At 36.8% G+C, this 13,153-nt stretch overlaps 1 protein-coding gene across 1 annotated transcript in view; it reads left to right on the top strand.

Moving 5' to 3' along the window:
- The first annotated feature begins 426 nt into the window (after positions 1-426).
- Positions 427-13,153, top strand: part of LOC5565925 (serine protease easter) — a 28,169-nt gene continuing 15,442 nt past the window's right edge. Inside the window, exon 1 of the mRNA XM_021838229.1 lies at positions 427-1,088. Within this exon, the coding sequence (XP_021693921.1) occupies positions 1,019-1,088 (70 nt within the window). The 5' untranslated portion in view covers positions 427-1,018. The remainder of the gene's footprint in view (positions 1,089-13,153) is intronic.

The raw sequence follows: 13,153 nt of genomic DNA, 5'->3' as shown, positions 1-13,153 counted from the left end.
CAAGCATCTGAAAACTTGACGTCGATACGACAAGATCAGTCTACCAGTGTCGGCTTAGATTCGGTCTGATACCCACACTGGCGTTCCATGTGATGTACCCGTAATGACCGCGAGATACTAGACTTGCCCCTGAGGAAGTCTAGCTGTAAGGCTATCATCGTTCACTTGAAGCATGCAATTCAAATCTGAGGTCTGACTGCAATACTTCTCATAGTACAAAGGAACAGTGAAATATCTGATGCATGCTGCAGCTCGACCCACGTTGACCGGCTATTCTCTTCTCTGCATCTGAAATTCGCTCTCTCACGAAACTCGCGAGTTCCGTTGAGCGTTCTCGCGCCTCGCATTACCACTGCTGCGCAGGTCACCCAGAGAAGAAAAAACATGTTGGGAACCGGCGCGTTACCGAAGAACTCCGCATGCCAATAGGCCACCGTCCAGCGCTTACCGGCCGTACCTACTTCCATTCTGTGCTGGGTCGATCGGTCGGTTCAGTTTAAACACTTTAACTGCCGCTGCTTCTGCTCCTCGGAAAACAGTCGCAAATTGGTCGCGTTACGAGCCGCAGCAGTTCGCGTAGTTTCTCCGACTCCCCAGAAGACTTGAGAAGCCTACTGAGGTTTCAGAAGTTTTGCGTCCGAAGTCCGAATCCGTCCGAGTCGCAGCAAGCGGACAAGGTTGTTGGAAAAAATCGCGAACCAGAGTCCAATCGGTTGATTGGCGATTTTCAGTGAATGTGCGGTTAGTTCCAGTTTGAAAAATTTATACGGAATGGCAGAAATTAGCTGTGGTCGGTGATCTGGAAAATCGAATTCATTAAAGACACAGGATTACGTGCGTAAGTGCGAAGTGGATATAAGCTGAATTTGCACGTGTGTCCAGTGCCATCGAGAGTGGATTTATTGCTTCCAAAGTGAAATCGGAGATAAGTTAAGTGCGTGCGATCGAGTTAAGCCCAATCATCAGGCTATCAGCCTTGGTCGTGTTTTGTAACAAATCAATTAGTGTTCTGTAAGAAATGGCGCTACACGTGCAGATCCTAGTAGCCTGTGTGCTTGCAATCATGCTGTTGCCCAACCCTAGCGATGGTAAGTGTGGCTTGCTATCATCGATCTTCAAACAAATCAGAACAGAATTAAGTGAGGTTACCATGGTAACGAAGGCAGAACAGAACAGTTTTGTGCAATAATTACCGTATACGGGCTGTATCGCATTCATTTGTTTCCGTGTGCAAAACTGCAGAGCAACCAAATTGCAGGAATCTATGCAGAATTATTGAGTAATAATGGTTTTCCTCAACAACCGGCGAACGACCGCATGACGTGAAGTGCTAATGGGTCAGGGTCAAAATGAGTTTGCACGATTTTGAGTCCCTCTCCAACCGTGGAAATCTAAACAAGGATACTCTGCAATAGCATTCTAGCCTCGCTCTTGACTCATGGTCGTTGAAGCTAAATGATATTCGCAAAAATGCTGTTTTGTGGGGTCCTCCTTAGCCTAGTGGTAAGGTCTGCGGCTACATAACAAAACTATGCTGAAGGTGTCTGGGTTCGATTCCTGATCGGTGCAAGATCCTTTTGTAACAGACATTTGCTTGACTTCCCTGGGCATATAGTATAATCGTACCTGCCACACGGTATACGAATGCAAAAAACTACAACTTTGGCAAAGAAAGCTCTCAGTTAATAACTGTGGCAGTATTCTTAGAACTCTAAGCTGCGAAGCAGGCTCTGTCCCAGTGGGGCCGTAATACCAACAATAAAAAGAAGATGAAGCTATTTTGCGGATAAAGATCAGTGAACCAAAAACTAAACGACAAAATTCAGTCGGATACAACGTTTTCGGGGTAGTTTCCTTTCGCTAACGCCATTAGAAAACGGATCTCAGTTGGCGTTGATTTAGTGTCGAGAACATTGATTAATCAAACACGTCACTGAAACCAGACATCGACAGGGCGATTTGTTGGCGTAGATCAGTCAATGAATCATGGACACTGCTGCACGGTTGGATACGATAACTCGAAAATTTATGCGGAAGTGCAATTAACGAATCCAGAGAGAATGTGTGCGTATCTTTAAACTCCGCCTGTATTGTGGTTTGATAATAAATTTGCCAGACAATAAATTAACAACAGCTGTGAATTGAAAGAAGAAAAAACAGCATTCGAAAAACTGACCACCTCGAAAAAAAAAACTCGTCACGCTCAAAACTCAATGTGATATTAATTATATATGAATTTGATTAATTCTTGGGTGCTTGAATTTAATGCGAAAGGGCATCGCAGGTCAAACTATGTTAAATGACACCGATCGAAGTAAGCTGGTGGAATCACTCAAGCTGAAAGCAGTGGCATGGTTCAGTGCGTCACTTTTTCTTTTACATTAATCAATATCGTAGATTCACATCTATGGTAGAAATGTTGTCTAATCACAAGTGAAATGTTAAGGTGAGTGTAATTTCGTGAAATTAAACCCGACCCGATTAAACCGATTTTGATGAAAAAAAATATTGAAATAAATTTAATAAATAACAGATAGTGTATTTTTGATTAGTTTTTGATAGATGTAAACGCACAGCTATTCAGCAAAGCCAAGCTGAGGGACACGAGTTCGAATCGCTCCGATTGGAGATCTTTTTGTAATGAAAAATTTCTAGACTTTTTTGGGCGCAGAGAGTGCTTGGTCATGCTTGCCGCAAGATATACATTGGGATGTCCCAAAATTTGTCAGAAAAAATGGGGTTAAACCGTCAAATGGTGGCTATCTCAGACTTATTCTTTCAGTAAATATTAAATCGCTTTGAAATGCATAGAATTAGATTTATGTTGTCTTAAGCCATCTTTTGTTTACATAATGTTCCATCTTTACCTAGGTAAAAAATTATAACAGCGTAAAGTATGATACTCACATTTGATGATCTATAATAATTTAAAATGTACTGATATAGTCGAGGTCTTCCTTAGCCTAATTCTAACGTCCGTGCCTACAAAGCAAAGCTTCACTGCAGGTGAATAAACACTTCAATAGGTTTTCAAATCAATAAGATATACGAAGCTTCGATAGACCTGTAGGTAATTCTGGAGCTCTCGATATCGGTCGTTTTTATATGTACGATTCATGATTGCAACTTTTTTCTTCTCATTTTAGTAAATATTTTTCACTATTTCATATGTCTTTATTTTCTTTTCATAGGATCTATAAATTTTAAAGGATTGATCCAGAAATTCTCGCTATGTTTGTTGTCCAGCAATTCCTCCAAGTTTTCATCCATAACACTTGTTCAAATGGCACTTCCAAGAAAAAAAAAAGAATGATTCAGATATTTCAGGATGTATTCCAATTAAACCTGAAATTCTAAACGAATGGTGGGTTACAGATGTATTCCATACGACTCCACAATTTTTTTTTTGTCTATGGAAAACCCCAGAACAAATTTTACCAGCGTTTCATCCAGTAATAGCTTCGGAATTTCTCCAAGCATCCCCCAAAAAGAAATTCCTTCAAAGATGTGACAAAAGTTCTTCAGAAATTTCTCCAGGATTTTTTTTAGATATTGCTCCAAAACTTTTCCATCTCTAGGTATTCTAGCAGCAATTCCTTGAGGAATTTCTTCAAAGAAATAGGTTGAATAGCTCAAAGACACAGCTTTAGCAAAGATTTCTTCAACATTTTTTTAAATAAATTCATCGAGAATTAGCCTAAGAGTTCTAACAATGACACTCTCAGGAATATTTTAAAAAAATCTTCAAATATTTTCTCTTGTTTCTTTAAGTATTATGTATACACCTGGATTTCATCTAGAGATTATTTCAGGAACACGACTCAAAATATTTACAGGGTTTTTGTCAAGACCTACTCTCAAATTCATTAAATATTGTTCTTTATAATACTGTTGTTCGAATGTAGTTTCTCTGTAATTCTCCAGGAATTACTTCAAGAGTTGTCTGGATGATTCTGTAACGATTATCAAAGCAATACTTGTAGTATTTCCTGTGGTAAGTAATTGTGGAATCGGAAAGGAATGTTTTAGGAACTTCTTTAGGATCCCCTAGACAAATTCTTGAAGGTGTTCTTAGAGGTATTCGTGTTGCAATCAATATCTCAAATAATTTTTAACGCATCCTCAGAGCCATTCTTGGTTAAATACATGACGGATTGAAAAAAAACGAAGAATTTATAGGAAAATTTTGGTCGTTTCTTAAAAAAAAAATCCCTAACTTTGGTATATTGGTATTAATTGAAGAAATCAATATATAGGGTGTTCCATAAAGTATGGGCACGACTTCACCATACTGCCATTTCATAAATAGTGCAGATAAAATTCTGATTTTCGTACAGTTTATTCTTGCACTTATCAAGAACAGATTCCGAAAAGTTGAGATATCTGACAAAAGCACATCTGAAATGAATTATTCTGATTTATATTGAGAACACCCGAAAAGCTTTGATTTCGTGATGTTATCTTAAGTAGAGAAAAAAAACTAGTGGTTTTTCAGAATTATACCATTCTGTCGAATGTTTTCTAGTACAGTCAAATAGAATTTTGAACAAAATTTCCTGTAGAACATCTGAGAGACAATATACTTGAACTCACCACATAGAAGAGTCGCTTAAAAATGACCCCGCCTGCGAGAGAATCCTACTTAACTTCCTTAAGGAAGCAGGTATTATCGACGAGCTTTGGCGAACTTTGACAAGCTTGAAGAATACACTCAAACACCCCACTGGGCAACAAACACAGCAATGAACACGGAAAGGGCACTGAAACGGTAACACAAGGACAAGAAACGAACTGATTACTATGAAGACCTAGGATACGAAACAAAAACGGACTGAGATTTGGATTACGTTTAACCCATATCCGCCCAGCGTCCTAAAAATAGGACAGAAGCCCCGAACGCCCAACGTCCTATAAATAGGACAGTACTTGTAGTGCAAATATCTTGAAAATAAAGAGGTTTAGGAGAAAACTGTATTCTGCAAAGTTGATCACAGGACTGCTGACTTCCACTTGGTAACTATTTTAATTCAACTCACCAGGTGGCGCACAGATGCCAACAAATGTCGCATTTATAAGCAACATATGAAACAACTTTCCAGCGTACAAATATTTGCTTCGTTTATATCTCAGTCCAGCAATAAGATACAAAATTGGTGTCTTCGACAAAGTTGAACAACTAAATAATATCTATTCGTATAGAACCTTATAAATTCGGAAAACACTCCCAAGATGGCGGTAGTGAGCTAAAACTTTATTTATTTATATCTTAGTCCAGTTATGAGATACAAAAATGGTGTCTTCGACAAAGCTGAACAACTAAATAATACCTTTTCGCATAGAACCTTATAAATTCGGAAAACACTCCAAAGATGGCGCTAGTGAGCCAAAACTTTATTTGCCTATATCTTAGTCTAGCTATGAGATACAAAATTGGTGTCTTCGATAAAGTTGATCAACTAAATGAGAACTATTCGCCTGAAACCTTATTTGTTTATATCAGTCCAGCGATGATATTCGAAATTTGTGTCTTCGACAAAAGTGTTCAACTAAATGGGATCTATTCGTACAGAAACATAGTAATTTGGAAAACTCTCCCAAGGTGGCGCTAGTAAACAAACATATTATTTGCTAATATCTCAATCCATGATGGGATACGTAGTTAGTGTTTTTGACACAGTTGAAGAACTAAATGAGACCTATTCGCCTGGAAACTTATTACTTCGGAAATCACTTCTTCTTCTTCTTTCTGGCGTTACGTCCCAACTGGGACAAAGCCTGCTTCTCAGATTAGTGTTCTTACGAGCACTTCCACAGTTATTAACTGAGAGCTTTCTATGCCAATTGACCATTTTTGCATGTGTATATCGTGTGGCAGGTACGAAGATACTCTATGCCCTAGGAAGTCGAGAAAATTTCCAAGCCGAAAAGATCCTCGACCGGTGGGATTCGAACCCACGACCCTCAGCTTGGTCTTGCTGAATAGCTGCGCGTTTACCGCTACGGCTATCTGGGCCCCTAATCACCTAAATGGCATTACTGGGCACGCATTTTATTCCACTGATTAAATCCAAAGAAAGCTATTCGCCTAAAACCTTCTTAGTTCGGAAGTCATTCTCATGATGGCGCTAGTCGGCAAATATTTTATTTGCCTATATTGAAGTCCAGTGATGAAAAATTTGGTATCTTCGAAAACGATGATCAACTAAAGGAGATTTTTTCGCTAAAAAACATATTAGCTGGGAATAGCTGTTATGTGTGAAACATCAAGGAAACAACCAATAAGAAATCGGTCTGATAAAAAATTGGACTGCCTAGATCAAAACAATGGATACTTACTATCGATTCGAGCAACAATCGCTTATTTCGGATGCAATGTTCCTTACATTTTTAGATGAACCTTGACATAATTTATTGAAGGCAAAAAAAGAAAACACATGTTTTCTAGCCGTCGAATAAAGAAGATGATCTTTTGAAGAGAGTGAAGTACGAAAAAACCGACAAATTGACTTATTTATCCATGAACTGAACTTCAAGGGTGAAGGGCGGCTGTCAAATTGAATTGAATAGCCGCCAACCTAAGTCCATAACCAGTTTTATGGCATAACGTGGAAAAGTAAAAATTATTATTCGCAAAATTACAGGTAATAAATGCGCTTGAAAGATATTGGGCCGTATGAATAAAATGTAGTAAAGTTGAATTTACTACAATCTCAGTAGTAAACGCTATATGTGGAACACAAGTGGAACATGTTTGTGTCATTTTCCTTTCTACACCTTTCGAACATACTACAAACAACGCATTGCTATGAATAAAGGTAGCATTTACTACAAAGCTACTGGTAGTTCGCTTCAGAGGTTGCTACACATGCTTTGAGATTGCGGAATTGAATGGAATAATTAACTTTTGAGTAAAAATCATGGGAAAACGATATGAGTTTTGATATTTCCGAAGGTATTTTGAGTTTTGCTTAGAAATTCTGAGGTTACGAAAATATTCGCCCCGCCAATGCTGAGATTCCGGTAAGATTAGCGGCAGTAGCAATTTGTAATATCCGTGTGAATTCTGGCATTACGATAATCATGTTATTTTCTAGGAATTTTAGAATGTCGGTAGAAATTCAGATATTTATAATGTAATTCTGAATTTTACGTGTAAATTCTAACATCTCAGATTTCCTTTTGAATACCGGAATTCCTGTAGGAACTTTGAGATACCGGTAGGGATGTCGGATTTTTTATGAAAATTCTGGAAGTATAAATACCACTCTAGGAATATTGCGGAAATATTAGGAATCTGGTAAAAACTCTAGAATTGGGGTGGGAATGAGATTCATAATATTAATCTCTTGGAATTCTTTGGGTATCTTTGAGACGGTATTTCTGTAAGAATCTATGATATTGCGGTGGGATTCCTGCGAATTATTGTGTGAATATTTGTAATTCTGAAAATCAATCTTTGTAATTATTGTAAAAAGATTCCATTGATCTCCAGTTCCGTTGGAAGCATAGCTTCAATATAAACGTTTTGAATGTCGGTAAATATTTTATAGATTTCAATGGGATTTTTTTGTGAAATCGAAAAGAATTTTAATAATTTCAAAGGGAACCATGGTGTTTTAGGGGAGATTTTCATTGAATTCTAACGACTACCAATGGAATCACTACAATTCCCATAAAAATTTCGACATTCTAAGTTCTAGAAATTCCAAGGATACTATCAGAAGCCCCACCAAAATAACGAGAATATCACAGAAACACTTAGAACTTCCGGAATTCAACATGCTGTTAAGAAAACACACGGGGAGCATCAAAATTCTACCGCAATTTCACCAGAATCTCAGTACTGGTGCTAGAAAATATGTGGTTCTAAATTTGATAGCTGTAATCTCAAGATCTCTTCATAGATGTTAAGCTAGTATTTAAAAAATCATCAATCACTGGCGTTGGCGAAGGCCGAAAACTACCCAGAAAATTATTTGATGTACCATCATCATAAAATCATAGACATAAAGAGAATACCAGACTAATCGCAAAATTACACTACAAATCTTGTCAAATAACAGCACCTTCATGATTTGTGCAAGTTGTCGTGTAATCGATTAGATTCCATGCATTTTCTTCATATGCATGATTGTAATAATTTTAAGCGTCACTCTGAATAGATTGTTCTTTACGTGCAGAATCACTCTGCACTCTGAATGGAAATTTCTTAACGTGCAGCTTCAGTCACTGCTCATGTTCGAAAGTAGTAAGTACTACATGTTCGAAAAGTTTTTTATTCATACCAAAAGTGTAGTAAACTTTGTGGATTTTGTTTTTGAGTAGATGCTACATGTAGTAGAGTTCAAAGTTTTTTATTCATATCACCCATTGGGTGGTATGAATAAAAAACTTTGAACTTTACTACATGTAGCATCTACTCAAAAACAAAATCCACAAAGTTTACTACACTTTTGGTATGAATAAAAAACTTTTCGAACATGTAGTACTTACTACTTTCGAACATGAGCAGTGACTGAAGCTGCACGTTAAGAAATTTCCATTCAGAGTGCAGAGTGATTCTGCACGTAAAGAACAATCTATTCAGAGTGACGCCTAAAATTAATACAATCATGCATATGAAGAAAATGCATGGAATCTAATCGATTACGCGACAATTTGCACAAATCATGAAGGTGCTGTTATTTGACAAAATTTGTAGTGTAATTTTTCGATTAGTCTGGTATTCTCTTTATGTCTATGATTTTATGATGATGGTACATCAAAGAATTTTCTGGGTGGTTTTCGGCCTTCGCCAACGCCAGTGATTGATGATTTTTTAAATACTAGCTTAACATCTATGAAGAGATCTTGAGATTACAGCTATCAAATTTGGAACCACATATTTTCTAGCACCAGTACTGAGATTCTGGTGAAATTGCGGTAAAATTTTGATGCTGTGTTTTCTCAACAGCATGTTGAATTCCGGAAGTTCTAAGTGTTTCTGCGAGTTTCTCGTTATTTTGGTGAGGTTTCTGATAGTATCCTTGGAATGTCTAGAACTTAGAATGTCGAGATTTTTATGGGAATTGTAGTGATTCCATTGGTAGTCGTTAGAATTCAATGAGGATCTCCCCTAAAACACCAGGGTTCCCTTTGAAATTATCAAAATTCTTGTCGATTTCACAAAAAAAACCCATTGAAATCTATAAAATATTTACCGACATTCAAATAGTTTATATTAAAGCTTTGCTTTGAAAATCCAACGGAACTGGAGATCAACGGAATCTTAAAGGTTTTTACAATAATTACGAAGATTGGTTTTCAGAATTACAAATATTCACACAATAATTCGCAGGAATCCCACCGCAATCTCATAGATTCTTACAAAAATACCGTCTCAAAGATACCCACAGAATTCCAAGAGATTAATATTCGGAATCCCATTCCCATAGTATAGTATAGTATAGTATAGTATAGTATATGTAATACATATTATGTATACAACAGATTCCTAATATTTCCGCTATATTCCTAGAATGGTATTTAAACTTCCAGAATTATCACAAAAAATCCGACATCCCTATCGGAATCCTAAAGTTCCTACAGGATTTCCGGAATTCAAAAGGAAATCTGAGATGTCAGAGTTTACAAGTAAAATTCCAAATTACATTATAAATATCTGAATTCCTACCGACATCCTAAAATTCCTAGAAAATAACATAATTATCGTAATGCCAGAATTCACACGGATATTACAAACTGCTACTGCCGGTAATCTTACCGGAATCTCAGCATTGGCGGGGCGAATGTTTTCGTAACCTCAGAATTCCTAAGCAAAACTCAAAATACCTTCCGAAATATCAAAACTCATATCGTTTTCCCATGATTTTTACTCAAAAGTAAATTATTCCATTCAATTCCGCAATCTCAAAGTATGTGTAGCAACCTCTGAAGCTAACTACCAGTAGCTTTGTAGTAAATGCTACCTTTATTCATAGCAATGCGTTGTTTGTAGTATGTTCGAAAGGTGTAGAAAGGAAAATGACAAAAACATGTTCCACTCGTGTTCCACATATAGCGTTTACTACCGAGAATGTAGTAAACTCAACTTTACTACATTTTATTCATACGGCCCATTGTTTGCAACGCTTCTGCAGTGCGTTGTTGCCAATTTAATCAGAAAATTCTACTAAATTCCCAAAATGAATGTTTGCGAGAAAATTGATTGCGCCTTCACCATTGTTTGGTCGTTATATTGTATGGTTGTTTACTTTTTAGAACCAGCGACACGTTAAGGTAGCAGTAAAGATCCTTCTTTGCTGAACTCGCTCGGTGCAAGAATTGTGACATTTGAGCGGGCACGCTTCCGTATGCTCCCCAGGTATAGAGGTCCCCAAGCAAACTGTCACGAACACCAACGCACAATCAATCTTACACAAGTCGATTTCCTCAGAATGAAAACGATGTTTGTTTGACGCTATTAAGCTTTCGGTCAACGGCAGGCCAACAAGGAAGTGGTTGTTTTGTAGCAATTCTGTTTATATTTGGATTCTCACAGCAAACAAAAGCAATGTTGTGACAGTTCTCACAGCAAACAAAGAAAATTTTGTCAACATTGCACTACTACGCAGGCAACTGGATTAGTCTATTCTGGCCTAATCTAGTGTCAAAAATCTTGGACCGCGTGGATTCGGTTCTATCGGTGTATAAGACCATATGCATCAGTGATGCAGTTATAGACGAATAATGTTGGCTTCAAATATTCATGTCTGTAATGCATGTAATAGTTGAAGTCCAATATTTGACTGTCATTGGACTGAAGGACTAACTTTTGATTAGCACTGACAAAATTTTGATATTGCCAAATATATATTTCGATCGCTGTCAGATCCGAGCCACATTGTATACTAATAACTTGACCCAGAAAAAATATTTTGATAGTTATGTTTTCATTATCAGCTGGCAAGTTTTATAAAATCTTTTTAACCTTCGGGTTGTCGCGCTGTTGTACTTTGTACAACAGTTGCGATTGATATGCTATGATTTTATAACAAAGATATCTATCGACACCAAACCAAAATATATTCCTCAAGAATCTTCTTAAAAATAATACTCAACCATTTTTGTTTACAGTATGGCTCTTTATGATGCGGTAAAATCAACAAATGCCACTTTAAATCGGTATATCTCAAAATCCAGATAATTTCGAAACATGGTGTCTTCAGTAAAATTGTTCTGGAGGTGGAGCGCTACCCAAGTAACCATTAGCACTAATAATAAGCCCTTAATCAGCATCATAAATGCGTATATGCATTATCTGATGGTACCTCATATATTTTGGAATTTGACTGCTAGGTGGCACTAGTGGACATGGAACTTTTACTTTTGTTCTGCAGATATTTCAGGACCCTGATCATTTAGAAGGATGGCATTTTCGGCAAAGCTGCTCAGTAAGTTAAGAACTATCATTGTTCGAGCTATTTGATTCAAAATTTTGCCACCAGGCGGCACTAGTGAGCATGAAACTTTTGTTTTGCGGATACTTCAGTATTCTGGCCTTTAATAATGATGGCATCTTCGACAAAGTTGATGTGTATTATCATTATTTTAGCTAATCTCGAATTTCAAGGATTAATCAAAGAAAGTATTTCAGCTACTGAACAACTTTGCCGTAGATGCCATCTTTCTAAGTAATCAAGATCCTGAGATCTGTAAAACAAATGTTTCGTGCTCCCTAGCATACCCTGTTGGCAAAATTAAGAATCTACCAGCACGATCAATGATAGCCCTTGAGCTACTGAACAACTTTGCCGAAGACGCCAACTTTCTAAGTGGTCAGGCTCCTGGGATATTCGCAAAACCAAGGGTGTTGTATTATGCATCCGGTAGAAATCAGGACCAACACTTATTTAAAATTATTGTTTTCTCGGGCCACGAGCGTCGCAGCTAACATGTGAATAGTGCGCTGTGTTCATTAAAAAATCGTAAGAATGGAGCGCCACACTAAAAAACTGATTTCAAAATGCGGCAAGTTGAGGCGCGGCGCGAGTCTTAAAAGGTTAAAGACTATTCTTAAACATCTGTTGGTTTTTTTTTTATAATCAAAATATTTGACGTAAGATTTTATTTTGTTTTTGGTATAAAGGGTGTAAGTGTGCATAATTGTACATGTACATGTATGAACATGTATATATGTCTGTATCTTACTTACGTGGTAGAGCAGAAAATTGAAGTGAAGTCTCTAAATGATTTAGTTCTGGCATGCATCTTTTGCCTCTGAAATTTGTATTCTTTATGTTGCAATTTCTTTATCAGGGTACGTCCATAAATTACGTCACGCAAAGTTTTGCCATATTCATCCTCCTCAATTTTCCTCTATATCGCACTTTTTGTATGGATTTCAATTTTTATATGGCTAGTCACGTTTCCTTGTAACCACCTTTTTCCTCTTCTGTACGTGACGTAATTTATCAACTACCCCTCACCTGCAGTTTTTTTCAACTTGTTTACATTGTAATGGGTCGAAGAGCATGAAAATATATTTGATTAATCTCGAAAATAAACTTATAGAGCATCTAGATATGGACGACACACTTTCAAGAATTTTTTTGGATCCCCACCATAGACTTGAATATTTTTCTGAAATAAGGTTTATATTATGGAAATACGACTATGAATAACAAAAACGTACACGCTAAGAAAATATTATACTAAATGGCTTAAATACCATTCTAAAACCATATTCGGTCTATTCACTCATTGATATGCATATTAGCTTATTAAGCTTGGCTAGTATAAACAGGTTTTATATTGATAAATGATTATTCGGGAAATAAACATTTAACGTATAAAGTTCTAATATCATGTGCTATGAATAAAATTAGCCATTTTTCTTTATTTACGGTAAACAAAGGCCAGAAAAACTTCATAATGTAAACTTTGTATATAGCGCATTTCTAGAGAGATTCGCGATAAGGGCCTATCTGACAAATCAATAACAATGAGAAAATAATCAATGAAATTCTCATGTACGATTTTAAATCCCAATTGGAGAAAATATACTCAAACTTTAACCTTTTCACCTTAATACACATTTCATAAACCTAGTTTTAAAATCCTCATCAATATCACACACATCTCCTACAATTCCCCTAGCTATTTCGTACTCAAA

Source organism: Aedes aegypti, chromosome 1, assembly GCF_002204515.2.
Source record: "Aedes aegypti strain LVP_AGWG chromosome 1, AaegL5.0 Primary Assembly, whole genome shotgun sequence".
Lineage (NCBI taxonomy): Eukaryota > Metazoa > Arthropoda > Insecta > Diptera > Culicidae > Aedes > Aedes aegypti.
This window is presented reverse-complemented; position numbering and strand designations above follow the sequence as displayed.